Raw genomic sequence first — 22,858 nt, forward strand, 5'->3', positions numbered from 1 at the left:
AGCTTCTCTTGGGGCAGCTGATTTCTCTTTTTCTACTAATATCCCATTATATTAGAGATGTGTGCACTGAGTTTGATAATGAGAGTGAGTAGACTACCATCTGGATATCATCGCCTGCAATTATTCATCATGAGCAAGGAGAAGTTTCTCTAAACCACACCCTCATTTCTTAATCATAATCTTTGCCTCCGGTGCTGAATCACCTCCAGCTACTCGTCCCACGGTCTGTTGCAATCTAATCTGCTTTGACTTTTTTCAAGTCCCTAACTCTGTTAGACAGTTCTTTCCACTTATATTTACTCTGTACAGCTATGTAAAAAAAAAAAAAATCTGTGTTTATTCTATTAAAGTGATTTAATTGAGAGCTCAAGAGTCTAAATATAAGTTTGATAAATGCACTTAACTCTTAATTGCCCCTTGGGGATAAATAAAGTCTTTCTGATTCTGATTAAGTATACATTTTTAAAGTTTTTATCTCTCTGTGTCAATGTGAAGCAACTTTGCAGTCCCCGTAATTCCGCAAAGTGCTTACCCAAATTTAGATCTTCACCTTTTCCAGTCAAACATTCAATGCGAGTGCAAAGCGGCATAGTCTAATGGCAGGGAGTTCAGGGAGTCCAAAAGTATGCATCACAAGCTGGCAAAAGCTTTCCAGCCCCAGGTCAGTCATAATTCTAAACCTTAGGAGAGTAAGAGGGTGTCTCATCAAAAGAAAAATTACCCTTAAAAAGATCATAATCACAGATCTACACAGAGATGAGTCATTTTTTAGTCAGTTCAGGCTTTTAAGAAACCTTTTTAGCTGCATGCTGAAATATTATGGAACAAAGTGCTGGGAAGTGACAAAAGTGAGTCTTTTCTAAAATGTGCCGATTTAAAAAAATAAATAAACAAAAACACATCAATGACTAAATCCAACAAAGCATGATATATGAGTTTTATTTTCCATAACATTGTGTTTTAGGAGAATTGTACATATAATTCATGGGTTTTTTTTTTCTTTTTACACACAGTTCATTTTAAGCAGACTCAGTATCACAACATTGTCTTTTTTTTTCCTTTTTTCTTGTTTTGTGATGAAATTTTAAATTTCGTTACATTCCACAGATTTCCCTTTGGTTACTCAGACTCAGACCTCTGGGCATCCTGCCCCCGTTAGTGAATTCATGCCAATTAGTGTCGGTCATAATAAACATCAGACAAGCATGCACATTCACACAGCCTCTGGAACAGAAAACATTTATCATGACACAAGTAGTCAAGTGGCTACACGCCTGAAATGTAACATAGCAACTGTCCTGCTTAATCTGGTGTCGTTTCACACCCAAAAAAGTAATAAAGCATTTAATATTTTTTTTTTCACAAAAGCCATTTAGGACATTAAGATACACAGTCAGTTGCCACATTTAAATAGTTACAAACTGTTTATGAATTCTCCATCTTTTGCAGCACCCGGTCAGCATGAGCACAACTTCTTTTGTAAGATTGAAAAGATTTAGATGATTAAGTTCATCACTGCAGGCAGCAGGCAAACAAAAAGTGTCTAATGAGCTGCAGATGATTAAGTGGCCACTGAGTGTAAAAGTTAATCAGGTGAAAAGCACTTGTGCTTTGCAAATATTTAATTATTGTTGTCGCAGTCACAGTTGTAAATGACACATATAGGGTTTCTTATATGTAAACAGTACAAAAGGTGCATACACGAGATTTTTTTCTCTCCCTTTCTGTGGTTTGATTTTTTTTATGTCCTTTACAGGATACTGTAAGTGCATTCAGTTATGTTCCCAAGGCCTATCATTTTATTTTCATCTTTGAGAAAGTGCTTTGCTCGTAATTTGATCAGTCTTTCGTTCTTTTCAGCTGGTGTTGTCATGCTCTTACATAATCTATTAGTGACACACAGACACGCACTCACACACGTGCAAAACTGAATGCTGTTTAGGAAATTTGTGCAGATCAAAATAAAAGACAGGAACAGTGACATCTCAGGGTTAATATGTTCATCATGTGCCAAAATCCCTCAATCAATAAAAACGTTATATGAGGCATAATGTGTCACGTAGGCTTGTAGCTCAGATTTGGTGGATACCTTTATCTAATATTTGCTTGCCAGCCTGCTGCACAGCAGTCATTAAAAGTCTATGAAGGCTTAATGAGTAACAGCTTTAATAAGTTTATCCACCATATGAGTGTTTCACTCTGATTCATTTAATTTTATGAAATTTTGACTTCATCAAGTTATGATTTGGGAATATCTTGTGATCTGTGTAGTAGCCTGTAATTTGGAAACCCATCTGCTGAAAGCTAAAGCGAATGAATGATGAATGTGTTTACACTGCCAAACGGGTATTCACTTTTTCAAATGCAAACTGGCACCTGGACTCACGCTACAGATCACATTGTGGAAATGATAATTTAAAATGATCAGGACATTCCTCTTTTACTAGAAAGTCAATAGTGCGTTAATATTGCGTACAGCATTTGGGGAAGGTGTGAGAGAGACTCCGACACCATACTGACAGACAGACAGTGTGTGTCATCTCATTTAGCACTGCACTCAAAATGATTAGTCGCACACAGAAACCTTGGCTTTAATCTTCCAATGAAAAACAGCGTGACGATCTTCACTGTTTACTTTGCGTCTTCACTTTTTGAGGTAAAATTGTATGTAAATCATTCATAAGTAAGCCGAAAATAACTTTTTCAATTCCAAAGTTGTGTGACTCAGAATTTAAAATGTTGTTTTGATTCGTCTAGAATTACACGTAGCACAATCACACCGACTTCTGCTGGAACGCACCAATTTATCCCTTTGCTGCAGCATCTCACCTGGTGCAAACACAGTCCAGCATGGCGATCAAAAAGCAGGATACCTTTAATACAAGGACCTCTAGGAATAGCTGTGCATTCAAGATAGTTATCTGTTACCATGCCAATGTAAAAACTCATCATACAATTTACACGATTTAAGAGGATTGATGAGTCACCTTGCTGGCATGTGGTAAAGCCCGATGAGAAACTGCAGTATGGTGGCCGGTTTTAAAAGTAAAGCTGTGAGGTTGTGGTGTAGGTGATGGAAAACAGCATTTTAATTACAGCAAACCATTAATTTATCAAGGAATGTGTAATATTTGGTGGCATGGAGAAATAGGCCCACACTGTGAGCGCAGGGAACATAAATGAACAAAGCTACATAATTTTGCCCTAGTGTATACAAGACAAAGACACAAAGGAAAAAAAAAGATAACACTTGTTCTTCTGTTTCAGCAATTTAGTCTCCTGCCTGAGGTCTGCATATGAACTTATGTGCAATGCTGCAGAGAAAACTTTCTATAGACAGCTGTCCTGAATACATAAAAAGAAGCAGTATGGAGGCAAACCAGGTTTGCTGAATGGGTTCATTATTAATAGACACTATGGCACTTGCCGTATAATATTTAAAAGTTTGACACGATTGTATTAACTATAAGGCAGTAGTTTTAAATTGAAGAAAAAACAAAAAGAAAAACTTAAGGGACTGAAGGTATTCTAAAAATTTCCCCCAGCAACATCATGATAAAGTGTATGTGCACATAACCCCCTTCACCTACATCCATTTCTTTGGTTTGAACTGAAGTCTTTACCTCCCTCCAAGTGCATCTAAAACACTCTCCAGACTAGTTTTCTCTGTCAATACCAGCATCGCCTTTCTAGTTGTTGTTTTTGCAACTTCCTCTTCCCTCCAGTGACTTGGGCACCACTTCTGCTTCCCTGATGGGGAAGTGACCTTCCCGATTCCTCTGTTCCCAAAGAAGCCGCACAGTCCCTCCATATGTTTTCCTTTCAAACACAAAATAATAAACCACTGCTTTTTCCCCCCCTTCCTTTTTCTGCACCACATATTTCAGTGTTTGCTTTTAAATATTCCCTCTGTGTTTGTAAGGTTTACACTTCTGTCTTTGCGGTATAACTTTGAGCTCGGCATCTGTGAGAGTCTGGCTTTGCACACTTCAGCCTGTATAGGAACACATGAATGTGCACCGACAGTGCATTTAAATGTCAGAGAAAAGCAGAAAAACAAATCTGTTACATTTTAATGCACATCTTATTTCACCATTCTTAGAATTTTTTAGTGATGCAATGTTTGTGTCAGCTACCTTAGAGGTTGTTTTAGATGCACTATAATGGGGTTAATGGGAAGAGATGATAAAACTATAATCCAATAACACAATTATTATGTGGGGTTGTTGAGTTTCAATTATACATTAAAAAAAACACATTTTAATACATCTCTGATAACATCATAGCACAGGTAAAAACCACACTAACACTAATTTACAAAATATCCCTTTGAAATGTCTTCGGACTCCCTCGTAAGGTAGCTAATGAACTGCAAATGTTTTGGACAACAAAACATATCACAAGAAAAATGTTCAGTAGGCACCCTGAGATGGGAAAACGGATATGAACAGAACTTACTCAGACATCTACGATGTATAAAACACTGTTCACTGATAAGAGGCAATGAGTGTCATCCTCCCGTCAAATTTAATACAAGCACGTGACCCGCTCCTTACATTTCACAAATGTACTCTGATTGCTTCTCTTTGTTTTACTTTCCACAATGAAAGCATCGACGTGTATCCATGGTGAATTCATTTTTTTAAAATAAAAAAATAATCACGAACAGCATTAATTAACAAAGATACTAAATTACCTATGAAATGAAAAGCTAAAGCTTTGCATAAGTATTTCAGCATAAAGAAAAGTATCACCACTACATCGTACTGCACAGCATATGATGTAGGAGGCAGAGGAACCTGAGCCCAGTCTAAACTGCTTGCTGCATTCGCAGGGCTTTAGCAGTGAAGGGAGAACAGCTTCATGAACTTGTTGTGTGTCTCAGTCTTTTTGTTATTATGCGGTCTAGAGAGCAGCAGTGCGGCAAATCAGAAATATACCATGACATCTTCTTGAAATATGGATGTGCTAAGGTTAGGAACTAGCTGAGTTAACTTAATACTGTTTTCAGATGCAACTTATGTTGGAGAACTTGGATTGGAACGCAGTGTGTTTTGAATTGCATAGGAAAGTGTCCACAGGGAACTGTCCATTTGCTGCACTTGGATATTTGATGAAACTGAATAAGTTATTGCATTGCACTTTTATTTCTGTAGATTTAGATGGATTTAATGCTGTGAGTTTCTACCTTAGCAAAAGTACAAAAGGTTCACTATAACACAATACCTGTAGTATCAAAACTGATTATGATGCAGAATGACCATTTCTGGACACTGTATGTAACACACACAGTGTAGTTTTATTTCATATTTATAGAACTTATAGAAATTTCTCTAATTTATAAGTATAAGTTTGGGTCTTTTCTTCGGTATTGCAAGAAGCCTAGATAGCCATATCGCACAAACTGTAGTAGATATGAAGCATAGCTTATTTGTTGAGTGACTGATTGGTTGAGCAGCGTCAGCAGACACACAGGTATCCTCCACAAGCTACATCATGTGCACTAAAATAAAACAGATATGTTAATTAGCACATATTACATGGTTTGATGCTAGTTTTTCTCTCAACTTGATTTGTGCCATCCATCACCTGAATTAATTTGTCATGTTTATTACTAAGATTTTGTTTCCTGTTGTTCGCAGTGCAAGAAGGTCAGACCAGGCAGTATTAAGTATGCTACTGCAGCATTTAGGTTTAGCACTTTCACCATATAAAACTCTATCAAACTGATATTATACTGTATATTATCAACAGTGAGACATCATTTCCTCTTGTACTAATCTGGCGTTCAGGTGAGGCGAGTTTTACGATTTGAGGCTTCTGAAGTTACTAAAGAGAAGTGTATGGTTACCATTGGCCACCCAGTTTGGTGAATTATGTCTTAAAGTCTACAGCAGCAGACATTAAAGGATATCACATTTTAGTAATGTGTCATTCAGATTGTTAGAGTAATAACAACATGAAACTGCAATACATGGCTTAGTTCTCAGATATAATCTCTAAAGGGTTTACTCCACTGACGCAAATCACAGTTATTAAAACCCATCAGTGGTAAAAACTCTGAGTTTAAATGATAGAATTCTTCATATCTTGGTAAACTACAAGAAAACAAAGCCATGTCTTTCAGTTTCATTCATTACTTAATACTCTTTAGCTGCACAACTACCTGGATGTAACACAAAACAGGAATTAGCATTTAATAGGCTCAAGAATTCAGACTTCATTCTTTGTTTGTGCGATCTCTGACCGACTCGTTGTTATTGAGCGGCGGAGGCGGCGATTGCTTGCTCCTCATGCTCCTTCCGTCCGTGGCGGCTCGTGAAGTCTCCGTCACGAAGAGCCGAGTCACCCAGACGGAGGTGACAATGCGTTTGTACTCATTCCTGAAATTTCGGTTCAGTAAGCCATAGATTATGGCGTTCAGACAGCTGTTGAAGTAGGCCATAAAGTAGCTGACTACAAAAAGCCACTCGGGGATACGAGGAGCCACGCGGGATGGATCAATCGCCACCGCCAAGCCAATCAGGTTAAGTGGGGCCCAGCAAATGGCAAACAACACAAATACCACAAACATGGTGATGAAATTCCGCAAGTCACTCGGTCTTAGGCGAGGGCTTTCTTCTGTCTTCACTTTACGACGCACCTGGACATGAACAAAACATATTGGACATAATTGTAAATGATGTGAATGAAGCATTCTTATGAAGTGAGCTTTTTGAAGTGCAGACTTCCAGCTTTGATTCAAAGGGCTGTAACAAAAATATTGCATTGACAGATTAGTATTTACAACCATTTTTATTAAAGGTCCCCTATTTTCAGAGGCTCAAAAATAACTGGACAAAATAACATAATGTTAAAAATAAGGATTATTTTTATTGCTCTACTGGGCTGAGATCAGGTGACCGACTTGGCCACTTAAGAATATATAATTTCTTTGCCTTTAGAAACTCTTTTGCTTTGCAGTATGCTTTGGGTCATTATCCATTTGCACTGTGAAATGCTGTGATGTGAAATGATAAGTTGTGCAGCATTTGGCTGAATCGGAGCAGAGAGTCTAGCCTGTACACGTCACACTTCATTCTTCTACTACAACAGCCGCATCGTCCATACAAACTAGTGACCCAGTTCCATTGGTAGCCAGACATCCCCATACCATACTGTGGTGTGGTTCAGGTCATGAGCTGTTCCTTTTCTTCTTCATAGTATACATCTTATTATTATTCTGGCACAAGTTAACATTTCTGTGCAGATGTTTACTGGCAGTCTAATCTAGTATTCTTGTTCTTGAGTGTAACAAGTAGTTTGCATTTTGCTGTAAACCCTCCGTATTTACATTTGTGATGGTGTGTCTTGATCACGGTTTAAAAGTGCTGCATCTAACTCTTTCTTGACTTGGTTAGATACTGTGAAGTTGTTCAATCATTCTATTTAATAATGTGTCATTGTTGATTTTTAACTGGTTGATTCAACGTAATGATGGCCTCTTTAACTCACATCAACAACTCTTTCCAGGGAGCATCAACCAAAACAATTTTAGTGCTCCACATCTTTTTGTGGTGCATAGTTTGCCATGAAATAGCAAGACAGCTGGGCTCTCCTGGCAACGAATCTAGTTATCAGTCAATTTCGAGCCTCTGAAAATGGTGGGGCTATAAAATTGGCTATGATTCATAAATAGTTAATGCAGTCCTTTTGTTAACTATTTTGAATTAAAGCTGAAAGTCACATTTCAGTCATATTTTGACTGTTTGATTTAAAGTCTAATGCAGTGGTGTAAAGAGACAAAATTACAAAAATGTCGGTGCAGTATTTTCACTGACTAAATTATTAAATTAAATTAAATTTGTGCTAATCATTAATTGAAATTTAAATGTCAACAAGTTTATGGACAGTGATGAGTTTTTCAGTAGATTAAAGTATTTAAAATATACACTCAACAAGTAATGGTTCAATTATTCAGGGTTTAAACATAAAATCATCACATTTTTCTATTCTACTCTTGGTGTTTCTGTATTATTTACAGCTGGTATTGTATTTACTGTTTTTGTTGGTGGTATTGCTTTGTTCTAAAAGCTTTAATACAATTTTTGAGACTGTAAATATTAATGTAGAGATCCTGGAAACTCACCTGAATAACAAGTACCCAAATGCGTAAATAACAAAAGGTAACCACAGCAATGGGAACCAGAAAGTGAACCACCACTACTGCCACTGTGTAGGAACTGCTGACATTCTGGGCGAAGGTGCAGGAGTAAACCCGCGGGTCATAACGCAGGGAACCAACGAAGAAATTCGGGACAATGGCCACTACGGTGAGCAGCCAAATTAAGGCAACAAACATCAAAGTGTTGCGATAGCTGTATAGCCGACTGTATGCGAATGAGTGGCAGATATAGCAGTATCTGTTCACCGCAATTCCAGTGATGTTGAAAATGGAACCGATGACACTGAGCCCCATAAGGAAACCACTGACCTGAACAGAAAGAAAGAGAGTGAAGTGTTTTTGTCAGACTGTGCTGGGAGTATGCCTATTGCTGCTGTAGTGGTAGTAAACTGAAACAAGCTGAAAGCTCTGTGGTCTTACCATGCATTGTGTGTTTCCCAGAGCCCATCCATCATGGAAAAGAGCGTAGAGAACCAGAGGGTAGGGGTAGAAGGCTACCACAAGGTCAGCAAATGCCAGACTCACCACAAACACATTACCTGTAGAGGAGAAATAAAGAGACACTGTCATTTCTATGATATACATTTGCAGAAATGTGCTCTCCGATCATGGGTTGACTCGCATCACAAACACCATAACTACTGCTCTTTTAGCACTAGCTTTACCCTCTAATGTGAGCACGATGAATTCAACTGTCATCTTCTCTTTCTAAACGTTTGCCTGCAAATGCTCAGTCTTTAGTGTCAGTCACTGTACTGACAACTCTGCAGTACATCTAGAAAATGGAACAACAAAATCCTCATTTCCATTGTTTTAACTAGTCACTTAGGATAATCATCCTGCATAAGGACCCTTGTTGAAACTATTTTAATAATGGAGTTTTGTCTTGCACTGAACATTGTCCAACTTGACCATTTACTGACTACTACATGGGATGCAATTTTCAGTGAACTAGGACCCTATCTAAGCAGGTCCAGCATGGCGTGGTTGTTGGCTGTGAAGGCAGAGATTACAAAAGGTTTCTACCCTCTGCCCACAGCTGATTGCCTCATTCCAGACAAAGTTTTATCACAAATGGCAGAGTCACTGTTTTGACAGAGTAGAAGGACAGGAGTGTGGACACAGCTCTTGGGGCATGCAAGTCTTTTTGTCCCAGCTAGTCCCCTGCCCAATCCAAAGAATGGTACGGTCGCTATATCTCAATGATGCACAAGAAAAAGACAATGCATTGAAGTTACCCCGGCTGCTGATTTGAATTGTTTTCATCCATGTTTTTAGCTGGAAATTTGTTGGGACATTCTTTGGCAGAAATATCTGCAAACAGATGTGAAACTGTATCTCAGCCCATGCGTGCAATCAGATTTTTAAATGCTTAAAAGAGTCTCTAAATCTGTACTGGATTTGCTATTCAGAGCAGGGAATGTGTCAACACAGGCCCCTTTCAGTTGGAGGTCTTTTTACACATAATTTTTTTGCTACACTTTTACACTTGTGCCACGGTAGATTTGCAAACGCCTGCGGCGATTTGCAAATGTGTGCTGAGATTTTTTTCCTCTTTTTTTTAAATCAGGGGTTTTGTTTGCCCTGAGCTCAGACTCACAGGCTCCCGCTGTCAGACGGTGTACTGCTCTGCCTGCACATATCTAATCTAATCTAAAATGCAGCTCATTCCACCACACTAACCTCCATCTTGCGCTAAGCTTTAGGTATTGTTGATTATACTAAGTCTCCATGTTCATGTATGCATGTTAAGTTGGGATTAGTTCTCTCAACAGAATCCTCACTGCTGGATTCTTTAACAGCTCCCTTAAAGTGCAGAGTTGTTTCATGCAAGCTCAACTTAATAACCATTTTCCATGAATAATCATCAGTTACACAAAAAGTGGGAACTGAAGACACTAGTAGGTGCATTACTTGGAGATGTTGTACTTATTTCAAAGACATTTGCCCAAAAAAAGAAATGAGAACAACACAAATGTCCAGATATAACATGGCAGAGCTCCACCAGGTCTTACTGTCTTTCACCTTCTAGTTTTCATATTTTTGGCTCGCCCAGTATTTCATCTGCTGACGCCTACAGAGGTGATTTGAAAGACAGCTTTTGTGCTCATGAGGTGAAACAACTACTGATCATTCCCATTGCTTGTCAGTGGTGATGGCAAAGGACGAAGGCCTCTTGCGTGGCAAATTCGCAGACATATCTCAAAGGGATTGGGGGAGCTTACTGTGTCTCGTATAACTGTCAAACTATGTCAAAAGTACACGATGCACAGCACACCAGAAATGTATTTCTAGCTAAACCATGTACACATTGATTCTTTTGTACGTTCACATGTGGCTTTGGAGTCTGTCCGTCAGCCCAGCGCTGTCACTGCGCACTTCGACTGACAAGGAGAAATAAGTTATTCAGCATGGATGGACATCAATCATTTTGATACCCAGTTATATCCCAACGAGCCCCATGTGACCAGATTGTCACAGATGGCTTATAGGCCTCAAATGTAAATGTCAATGATGAACACCACTTTTCTAAACATGCAGGGGATGTTTTCTTACACAAAATGTCATCGGCTTATAATTGAGATCACTTACCAGTGTGCCAGTCTGGGGTTGTTTTTATATTTGGACTTTAAATTGATTTTTTTTATTACTTGAAAGATTAGCTGCAAATAAATATTAGTTTTAGTTTAAGGAGTGCACAACAGAAACACAGATTCTTATACCCTGATATTCACCAGGGAATTCCACAGTCAGTGTAATCATTTCAGTCATTTAACACAATTAACACTTGTAACTGTTGTGTGTGGAGTGCGTATGTGACAGCATACATCAGTCACAAACCACAAATATAAGAAAAATGTCTGTGGACAGCAAGATTTTTGTGGCAAATGCAGCATGACATCTTCAATTATGGACTGATAAGATTTTGTAATCTAATACTGTTCATTTCTTTCAGTGGATATAAATATAAATTGGATGTGCGTATGTGTGACTCTTTTGTACAGTTCCCCAATGTTCTGACAAAGCACAAATTATCTGTGGATAGATTAATGTTCATTACTGACAGTTGTGTTGGTATAGGCGCGCATTTCCCACATTAACAGTTAAATTAGGCACTGCAGAATGATGCATAGAGCATGGATAAACATGCACACAGAGATTTACACTGATCAGCTCCAACATTAAAATCACTGACAGGTGAAATGAATACCATTTATCATCTCATTACTATGCAATATTCTGCCGGTAAACCTTTGGTCCTGCAATTGCTTTACTGTGATTGATTGTTGAAGGCCGACAGAAAAGGGCTCTCTTCAGTGGCCGTTATTGGCATGACAAAGTAAAAAAGTTTCTGATGGAACTTCCTGTTTATGAGAAGTCATATTGTCTAAAATCTCTGAACTACACAAATGCGACCAGTAAACTAAGTACTTTTTACTTTGGGTACGTGCAAACATGAAAGTTTTTCTACTTCAGGAAGGGTCATGCACGCCTTATTTCATGTAGTCTTTACTGTTGTAACAGTCTTTACTCAGGTGTCAGCCTGTCATTGATCGGTTAACTGCAGCTGGTCCAAAACATTGCAGCTCAGCTCTTAACTGGCACATGCAAGTGAGACGATATGTCCCTCCTATCAGCTTCCATACAACTGGCTGCCAGTCAGTTTTAGAACTGAATTTAAGATTTCAGTGTTTGTTTTTAAGATGCTGCATGAGTTGGCATCTTTTTGTATCTATGATCTCTTAACTTTGCACACTCTCTATGGATCACTGAAGTCTACGAAGCAAAAATTTCCTGTTGTCCCAATTTCAGATTAAACATAGGCATGATTGGGAAGTTTGCAGGAGCTGCCCCTGAACTGTGGAATAAACTGCCTCCTCATGTCAGGACCCCCTAAACACTGGACGCTTTTAAAACCCATTTTTATTTGGTTTTTAAACCAGAATGAGTTCTGATGCCTTTTTATTACCTCCACCCAGGAGGTTATGTATTTGGTAGCGTGTGATAGGGTGAAAAGTTTTGAATGAATCCTAATAAAACTTTGTAGTTGTGTAGAGTGGGGTCTTTGTAACAATCCACCATACATCCAATAAGGCATTCAAGGTCAACTCAATGATTTATTCAGTACCATTTAAAAACTTAAAATATAATGTAACACATTGACCTTTGACCTCACCTTCAAGGTTAATAGAGTGATCTGAAGGTCAAAGAACTAATAATGCTCTATGGAGCTATTTAAGATAGTAATAGGTTTTTAGACTGACAAGAACATGTTGGCATGGGATACTTTTAAAGTTTACTTGATTAATTTTGTCGTCATTTTGTTATGTAAATGACAGTAACAGGTTATAAATGTATAACAATATGAATATATTGTACAGTGTTCCCAAATTAAATAGGAACTAAACAATGAAATGAATGCTACACATTTAAAATCGTATTGAAAATTATGTCAAGTATGTAAAAGGCGCAAATAATAAAAGTCTGCACTTTGCACCACAAACTTCTTAAAGTACACAAACTTCTTGTTTTTGCTGTTTTATCTGATTATTTATGCTTAAATAAATCTGTATTTTGTTTTATTGCATTCTTTTTGCTATACAATATTTCACCTGTTGTTTATAATTGTGTTTATGAATCTTGAATTCATAAACTTTGTAATTAGTGGTATTTCTACTATGTTGTCAGTCGTTGTTAATTTCCCTCCTGCGTATGTAACTGTCTGCCCCTCCCTCATTAGCACCTGCTATCTGTCTGCTACAACTGTTCTCCGTCAGTCAGCGTATATATAGCACACCTGTGGGATAGTCTTGAAAATCAAACCTTAAGCAGTACTAGTGTTCCTTTGTGGTTTCCCTTGTGTTGCCATTTAATCTTCTCATGTAATAACTTTTGGAACTGTTTCATGAACTTTGCCCCTGGTGTGCTCCTCACCTGTTTTGTTTGCCATGCTACCTGCACCTGCACAACCACTGTTATTGGAATGTTATAGATTTTAGACTATATCCAGGGCTCATGCGTCTTGTGTTTGGGTCCTCTCTCGTGTGAAACCATTTAAGATCTTTAGGGACGGCCCGAACCTGTGTTCATGAACTAATGGAACAAGTGAAATATATGTTTTATTAAGAATTACATCTACTTAAGTCTGGGACATTTGTTATATGGTCCTATTAAAATTCTCCTTTGAAAAAAATCTGTATGCAACACTTGGAATACCAAGAAAATGTAATAATTTTAATCACAGTCATTATGACAACAGAGTGTCAAACATTTAATGGCCTATAAGTGTTTGAGGAAAAAGTAATGAACCATTAAGCAATCAAGATTCAAACAAGCAGATGTAGAAATAAAGCTGACTTTTTGCTAAATGCTTTTAAAGAAGTGTCTTTTCATACGGCTCTTCATTATTTCGAAGTTATCATCTTGTCCTCAAACATCAAACCAGCATTTTTGCGAGGTTTTCATTGCAGTCAGACATAAATACATTTTCTGATTATTGTGGGAATTTCATTTTCACTTTACTGTCGGTCTGAATCACATCCAATACAGAAAAGAGTTTTTATATTGAATAGTGGTAGTTCAGCAACATGTACTGAGATTTCAAGCATTCAGTCAATTGTAACACAGCTGTTAAAACTGTGTTTCCTTTAAATAAAAAAAAAACAAACATGTCTGAACTCTGAAATATTTGACCTTTTAAATGACCCACAGTTCCACTGCAATGCCTCCACAGTACATTTCAAAATAACACAAATTATATAAAATCCTCTTTGGCTGCACAGGTATTATGCAGCTCTTGTTCAGGCATGCTTATTCGCAAACATACAGATAAAATTCAGAAAGATCTATAGAAGTGTTTTTACTTAATAAATGTAGTTTAATTTGAGAAGCAGCGAAGCAGTAGGCTTCAGACATCCAGTAATTTAGTGAGCAAATATGACATATGATGTTGTAGCCTTATTAAATTTTTGTTTTATTATGTTAATGAAGGAGCTACATAATGGGACTGTTATGCTGAATCAAAAACATAGTTATTTAAGTACGTTAACAACAGAAATGAATGTACTGGTTTCTTTCTTTTATAGATACAGTAGCTAGCTCCTCTAGGACTAGATAAACAGCCACATGCTACGTGTGCACTGTGTTGGCATGGACATAGAAATTTGGATTTGGTTTTGTGAGAGAGCTGGCTGCTTCATTTCCTCTGTCATCAGATAGCAGCAACAAAGCAGCAAACGAGTGTCCCACATGTGTGAGCACACATGCTGAGAAGCCTGTGAGAATTAGTGAGAACCATCTGGATGCTAAGCTATAGATTATGATGATGATCACATTTCATCATTATTCACTGAAGAGACTCGCACTCAACTTGGTTTTCCTGTTTTGTGGTTTAGTGCAATGTAAAGAGTGTCATAGTCCCCGTGTCTCGCCGGCTGACCCCGTGTTAGGCAACATGTTTTGTTGTTTTCTGCTCTCTCTCGCTCTCTCTCCCCTCTGCCGGGGCGGTGCTCATTACGGGCTCCCGCCCCTGGCCCACACACCTGTCTTCAATCTCCACACCTGCTGCTGATCTCCACTAATCATGAGTCCTACTTAAGACAGCAGCACTTTGCTACTCTTTGCTGGATCGCTTAGCTATTGGCATCAGTCAACCTGCTAATCTGAAAATCTGAATCCGTGAGTTTTGTGCAACTTTTGTTAACTGGACTCTTCTGTGTGTTTAGATCGTCCCTGAACCCGTTTGGGACTGTCTGGATGAGTGAGCGAGAGGAGCGGCTGAAGAGAGGAGTTGGACTTTTTTGGAGAAAGAGAGGAACGTTTTTGACCCTTCCCCAGTTTCCCTACCACCCCAGAGCCCCGGACCCATTTCTCCCCAGCACTATATATATATATATATATATATACTCACCTGGTGTTTTCTTCACTGTAAATAAACACACTGCTTTTTGCCCAAGAAATCCCTGGTCTGTGCCTGAGTCCGTTCAAGGAACCTTGTCAAAGAGCAGTTACATTACACGAGGCCAATTCATCAAATTTTAATATTGATCATGTATTTGTGTCCCCACAATTATATGAGCATGATCGAGGCATATTTAAAATGCATGCTCTCCCACTTAAAACAGAAAGCAAAAGTAAACCGAGCGTTCTCTAAATCAGTGCCTCGCCAGATGCCTGCATACACCAGTCACAGCTGTTCCCTGCACACGGCAGCAGGAGGTTTTCTGGACTAGTATTGTACTATACTGCATATTTTTGTATCAATCCAATACCATGTAAACACAAGACCAGTGTTGCTGATAACAATATCGTTACCAATACTTTTTACTTGTAAAGGCAGCTTATTTCTATTGTCCCTTATCTTTGTTTTGGCTGGGTGAACCTGTAAAGCATTGTTTTAAATGTACTATACAAATAAAGTTGAAGTTGAAGTAATTTATGATATAAATCATCATCAATTTGAACATTTGTAATGACTAATAATCACTGTGATTTTTAATTTCCACGATAATCAGTTAGCGCAACAAAACACACCTTTCAGTTTTTCATGTATTTTAAAGCAGGACTTTTTGGAGACCCTGAAAGTAAATGTGTCGGTCTCTAAAGCACTCTGGGTCATCTTGTGTTGTTTAAATGTGCTACAGGACATAAATAAAATGGACCTGGCAGTCAACACAAAAAGTTCAGGCATTTTTCTTTGTGCATGTTTGACGTTTATTTTTTCATTTCCAAAAATGTATTTATTTAACACAATTCAGTGGGCTACATATTAAACGTAGAGAATAAAAACAGTATCAATCCTATGTGCTATGTGCTAGTATCGATCTGATACCAATACCAAAGTTGGTATTGATACTATCGATATTTAGCTTGCACCACAAGAATCAAACGTCTGACATAGCAGAGGGCTAAAAACGAAAAACTACACAACACAACTAACTTATTCAACTGCCTAAAAAGACACCACAAAACTCAGTATTATGAATGCAAGAAGGCCACGAAAAACAGAACAATGGTGGCTAATATGAAACATCCAACATCAACTCAGACATCCATGAAAGCAAGCCTGTGGTGTCAGTGTATCCATCCAGCTCACAAAGACACACTGAAATCATCAACGCAATCACATTCCATTTGGCCAGAGATGCGTGTCCATTAAACACGGTTAGTAAAATGGTCAACTTACTGGACAAAAGATGCGTTATCCCCCCAAAGCAATTATTTTTCCAAACTGGCAAAACCTGTGCTGTATTCAAAACACTGAAGGGGAAATAGAGGGCTCTCACAGCTGTTTGAGCACTTTGTTGTGAGTTTTAGTCACATCCATCATGCAGGTAGAATGAATGGAAGGAAAGATTTTATAGAGTTTGTCTGCAAAGATTAATCTATAAAGATTCATTTACAATGCCCCTGTGATTTCATTTTGTGCCAGGTTTTGGTGCAAAATATACAAATATTTTTCATAATTCTTAGATTTGCATAGATGTGAAGGGGTTACATCAGTGTCCTTTTTATACAACAGTGCAATAAAAACATTTCTGGTTTCTAAAATTAATGAATAATCATGACAAACAATTGTGACCTCAGTATAGGACAAAATATTTGTGATTAGCATTTTGGCCATAATCATTGTATTATATTACAACTTAATTTACTCAAAAAGCTAGATTTGGACACCATCATTAGATTTTTCACATTTCCACAAGAAACACATATACACAGTCTGAAATGCTGTTAAAGTCGCTATGATTGGTACATATATATATATATATATATATACATACATATATATTTACTGAAGAGGAAACACACAAGCATAAACAGGTCAAAGAATTATTATTACTATTTTGCTTTTTAAAATTTTTCTCATTTTTTTATGCTTAATGAGTGGATGATATGTTGCTAAATTTACATTTTGGGCCACACATGTGAATAATTATATATTGAGCTGTTGACAGAAATGTGATGTTCTTTGATAAAAAGAAATCTGCAAACCTTAAAAGACTATAACAAACAATATAGATTAAAAAAATAATTTCATGCATTTTTCCTTAACGACTATATAAGAAATGCCTTTTGGGAGGAAATTGCAATGATTTTTTTTCTTTCATTTATCCCTTTTCCACATCATTCCCGTGGGAGGACATGCAAGGCTGTTTTGCCTTTTTTGCATTTAAATTTGTTTTTAGTGAAGGAATGGGGACAAGGAATAGATGCCAATAGAAAGATGAGAGAAATGGGGGCTGAGTCCAGAAGGGAGTGATGTGGAAGCGGAAGTGGTCAGGTGTGATAAAAATTGCATTTTCATGAGGAAATGCTAAAAGTAAAAAGTGGGAAGTCAGCAAAGGTGGGTAAATAATGTAATTCCCACATGACGTGGACGTGGACCATCAGGTGCCCTGGTAACTCATATTATATGGTATACTTCTCCGATGTGAAAATTATGCAAGAGGAAAAAGTATAGTCTCTTGCTAAGTCTGCAGAGATGAATGAATAAATCTTTTAGCAGAAAAAGTAAAATTAGGAAGATGGGAAAACATGAAAGAAAAATAAAGGTCACCAGAGAATAATATTGTTAGCAGTGAAGGGACCTAATTAGTTTTTATATTTATTTATCTAAGTATTCATAATTAGTTGTGTAAAATTACTGTCGTTTACTGTTTTAACAGACCAACCAGAAGCTGCCATCCTAATTTTGTATTTTGTACAGTACAATGTCAATAAAGCCTTTTTATTCTTCTCTTCCAAGGCAAAGATACGTTCACTAGGCCCTTTACCTTACTTAGTACTGGATTGGACCCCATTCTTTACTTCACACATATTCAACAAGGTTTTGGAAACATGTGTCAGAGATGTTGGACCATATTGACATGATAGCGTCACACAGTTGTTGCAGATTTGTCGCCCACCCCACTAGATCCCAAAGGTGCTATACTGGATTGAGATCTGGTGACTCCAGAGGCCATTTGAGTACACAAACTCACCAGTTTGAGATGATCTGAGCTTTGTGACATGGCAGCCATCAAAGGATGGTAGACTGTTGCAATAAACGGATGAGCATGGTCAGCAACAATACTGTGCCATTTAAATGCTTTAAACTATTTATTTGCTTTTTCTTTTGCTTCTTCCCCTTCTATAAAAAAACTCATGTAGAGTTTTCTCAGTGGTGACACCTATAGTTGAGGAGAAAACTGCAGAAGTTACGTGCAATATTACAGCAATGTGGCTGTGTAGTAATATATATCGGCTGTGCATGGAGCAGCGGGTATACCACCACCACCACCACTAGCCTGAACCACTAATATGAGGCAGAAAGGATCCATGTTTTAATGCTGTCTACGCCAGACAGGGGCGTAATTTCCAGGGGGGTTAGGGGGGTTATGCCCCCCCCCCAATAATCAGACCCAACCAATATAACCCCCCGAACAAAATTATGAATTATCTTGCATAAATAGGCTGTTAATTTTTTTACTCATTTCAGTTATTACCAGCAAAATAGTTGCATGTTTCATCATCTGGGAATTTACCCAGATTTATTTATTTATTTAGACAGAGATCTTGACCCCCCCCAGTGTTCAGCACAAAGTTACGTTGATGACGCCAGACCCTGAAATTCGGATGTTGTAGCAAAAATTTAAACACGCCAGACCAAGCACCTTTTTTTCCAATCTTGTGTGGTAGCCCCACTATTTAGGGGTAGTTACCAGCCACACTTGTTAACAGCAGCTCTCTCCTTAACGATCTTTCACAGTGCCTCAGCTTCCCAACACCAATAGCTAGCTTTTGCTGGTTAAAACTGCTAGTCCAAGGGAAGCTAACAAGCTATTGCTGGTTACGTGGTAGAAAAATGCTACTAATATCAACTCACTATGCTGTACGGTAAAGTCATTGGAACCATGCTAAATGTGGTCCGCTAAATCTACAGTATCATAACCTTCTAACCAAGATTAGTGCCGAAGGGGTGTTAAATTTTTAGCAATTTTGCACTGTAACAATTTTTTTAAAAAGTAGCATTACAGAGCTGTACTGGTGTATTATTCATACAATTTTTTATAATACCACTCTGGGGAGAGTTGCTGAAACAATGCACAAGATGGATGAGTAATACCAGTTTTCTCATAATGTTATAGGCACGTTGTAGGCAAGCAATAAACAATCTTGTCATCGCTACCATACATCATACATCATCAGCGCATGTCTGTCCATGCTGGCAGTTCTCTGTGCCAGAAGCTTAATCACTCTACTACTCTGCCTACCGCCTGGTCATACATATCAATTGCAGTCTGGATCCTTTTCTATCACTCCTCCACTGTCTGCTCTTTATTTTATTAATTCACTTTGCTGCTCTTCGAATTTCTCAGCTAGCGAGTGTTACTTTTGAACGGAGTGACCCATTAATCATCTTTCATCGCTCTCTAGTAATCCTGGTTTTTACGCCTTAAAAACGTGTTTTTCTCTGAGCTGAAGAAAGACCACACTTTAATTTCAACACACTCTCCAGGGAGCCAACACAGTCTGGAATATCCCTGGATTATCAGAATCCCCACTTTCATCATGGCCACACGAAGGCAACTCAAAGGCTCCACAAAACTTCACACAGTAGACAGAATGTGCGGGTTTTTTGTCACCTCTTTGTTGTGCTTTCTTTTGCCTTCATCCAGCTGCTCTACTTTGCTAAGCCTGCCAAAACAGCTTAGCTTCATGATATTGTCCAAGTAGCTACAATTACTATCGTGTCTTCTGCACTCTTCTTTTAAGTGCGATACACCTGTGGTGGTCCACAACTTTTCCGTAGGTCCATGCATACGCTCTCCCATGATCTGTGGACTGCTGCTGAATATTCTGGACAGTCGGGTCCAAACTCTTTAATTCTTTTTCTTTTCTTTGACCAACTGCCTTAAAAATAGATGTTGCTTTAAATAAAGAACTTAATTTAACCGTTTCAGCAGCACTTTAAGTCCCCATCCTCAGTCAAGAGCTAGCTAACGACCAAGATCCTCTTCTTCTTTATGACGAGACTGGCTATGCTGTGACAATATGTGATGTGTGAATGATGTCGAATGCAGGTAATCTGTGCTAATTGGTCAGTGATGCACAAATTGTGGCCAGAGGGGTGAATTCTAAGCTCCAGCTGAAACTCTGCCTCAGACCCTCATGAGTGCAAAACTTTGGGTCTGTCCATAGACCCCCATTCGGCCGCATCCATACAAGGAAGATGATACATAATTATATTCTGCGTAAGAACTTAACGGATTAAAAGTTTGACCACAAAATGGATTCTGGAAGGCACGTAGGCTGTATTAGCAAACTGTTCTTATTTGCAATGTGTGTCGCATTTTTGTAATTAATTGTTTGTGATGGATTTTTTTCAATCGATATACATACACTCAAACACACCGAGATACAGGATTGTGTCAGCCATGTCACAAGTCTAAAGTCGATTTAAAGCCAGTCTGAATACTACAATATAATGAAAATAACCCTACAAGTGCCCCTTAAATACTTGGAATATTATTTATACTGCAAAACTTCACAGACGACACACAAAGCTTGACTCTTTGACTCTGTCACCAAAGTTTAAATTACGGATGCCATACATGAATACGGGTTATCACCTGAAGTTAGTTAAACTCTCAGAAGCTTACTGCAGCAGCAAGGACAAACACAGCCTACAGTACAATTCCTATTTTATCCGTGGCTTACCAAGTTTTCTACTCACATTTGGCTTGAGACACACGCACACACTTATTTGACCCTGCAGTTATTTCTGTCAAAAGTCAGCCTGGTTAAGTTAATTGGTATAAACATCCCTGAGGTCATATTTTAATTAGAAATGTGCAGCAATTTAACCAGTAAGATGTGACAAGTCCTCTTGATTTGACTATCCAAATTCACCTGGAAATTAGTAGTGGACTCAAACACATCAAAGAGCAACACGCATATTTGGATGGGCAGTAGATTCATTAAAAAAGAAAAAAAAAGAAAAGGGAATACCGCATTATTTAAAACACCAAGCACAAAGACTAAAGTGTAAAACCCAGCATGCTTTTTAAAGACAAAGACAAACATTTAGGGATTCAAAATCATCAGTCAGTGATGATGTCCTTCCCTGTCATTAGGGGACATGATGAAAAGTGTAGTCACTCGGGGATTTTACTGTGCAATTATATCACACTGCATCTACCTGACTAATAAAATGCAAGTGGCTACTTTGGTGGAGAGGTCTGTAGTTTCAAGTACGGTCCAGAAAGCCTAATTTTAATAGGAGATTCATAAGTTTGAAGCTTTACAGACAGTAAAAAACAGCACAGCACAGAAGTTTATAATTTTTTGAGACAGGATAATGTAACTCTGGAAAGTTATCACGATGACATTCCTGCATAAGCAGCTCCTTGCTGGATAATGCCACTTTATGGTCCAGCCAGGGGTGAGCCTTTTACTTTTATTTATTAATTTTTTTACTTAGCAGCAGCCGGCTGGCATCCCAGCTGCACTGAGCGGGTGGCAAGTAGTTACTCTCATCACCACGAGAGGTTGCATATTCTGTGAGGTAAATGTAAACATTTAAACAACGGTCATATAAAGCTTGCAGAGGACAACTTCAGTTCACATGTCTGCCTCCATCTTAAAAGAACAAGCTGAAATGCAGTTTCAGGCAGTTGCACCTCTGATCCCCCACCCTGCTACAACATCACGTGGGCTCCACCACCTCTAGCTCAGCTACATTATTGCTGCACTTCAAGCCTTTGGAGGTCAGCAAATATTCTTAAGCTGGTGTTAAGTTACTGTGAGAGCTGCAGAGTCGAAAACACTCAGTTGTGGAAAGTGTGTAGGAACTGGCTGCTGAATGTTTCAGTGAATATGATTCAGCTGCTGGTCGGCTGTTGCTTTGAACCCAGGCTTCTAAAGAAGCTCTGCTTTTAGCTGCCGCCCTCAGGTCTCTCTCTGTTTGCCTTCGTCGCCTCCTTTTAAATTGCACCAACGCAGATTGTTTACAGTGTAAACAATGTGCGACACTCAATACGAGGCCTCTTCAGAAAATACATTAACCTTAAGTAACCACAGGCAATCATTGTTGTGGTACAGAGTTAAGAAAGTAGCTGAGCGATAGCTAATGCAACATGATGTAATAAGTAATAAACAGCTTTCACAGTGGGCGCATAAATAATTCTCAATAACTTATAAAAACACTAAGAAAAATGCCCAAATCTGAGTACACATCACAAAAATCTGCATTTTTTTCACGTTTTTCCAGCTGCTGGAGATGTGAGAATTCTGCTCCCCCTATAGAAAGGTTCATCTGAACATTCTGGTCATTTTTCTTCTTCTGGAAAAGCCAGTGATGTGACATCCCTTTGCTTTTGCTTTTATGCCGTGTTTATGAATAACAAAATAATACAATGAATGCAAAACCAAACAAAACCCTCATACATTACACTAATTAAATGAGAAGCAATTAACTGCCTCGTAGCACAACCCTAGTTTCGGGCAAACCACCACAACTGCTGAGTAAATCACCTTCATAATAATGAAGAACAACTTAAATCATGCTCAGTCAGGCACAAAGAAAGAAAGAAGGCACAGAGGGGAAAGAAATGAAATGCAATGATTATGTACGTTGACAAAATCGCTCATTAAAGAGGGGCTTGCTCACAGTTGTAGAATAACAGCAACAGCAGTGACATTGGTAATAGG

At 38.3% G+C, this 22,858-nt stretch overlaps 1 protein-coding gene across 1 annotated transcript in view; it reads right to left on the minus strand.

Moving 5' to 3' along the window:
• Positions 1-913: 913 nt before the first annotated feature.
• mtnr1bb (melatonin receptor 1Bb) overlaps positions 914-22,858 on the minus strand; it is a 44,610-nt gene continuing 22,665 nt past the window's right edge. The window contains exons 2-4 of the mRNA XM_003446809.5: positions 8,585-8,703; positions 8,129-8,473; positions 914-6,643 (exon numbers count right to left, since the gene is read on the minus strand). Coding sequence (XP_003446857.1) covers positions 6,221-6,643; positions 8,129-8,473; positions 8,585-8,703 — 887 coding nt within the window. The 3' untranslated portion in view covers positions 914-6,220. The remainder of the gene's footprint in view (positions 6,644-8,128; positions 8,474-8,584; positions 8,704-22,858) is intronic.

Source organism: Oreochromis niloticus, linkage group LG10 (assembly GCF_001858045.2).
Source record: "Oreochromis niloticus isolate F11D_XX linkage group LG10, O_niloticus_UMD_NMBU, whole genome shotgun sequence".
NCBI classification, from domain to species: Eukaryota; Metazoa; Chordata; class Actinopteri; order Cichliformes; family Cichlidae; genus Oreochromis; species Oreochromis niloticus.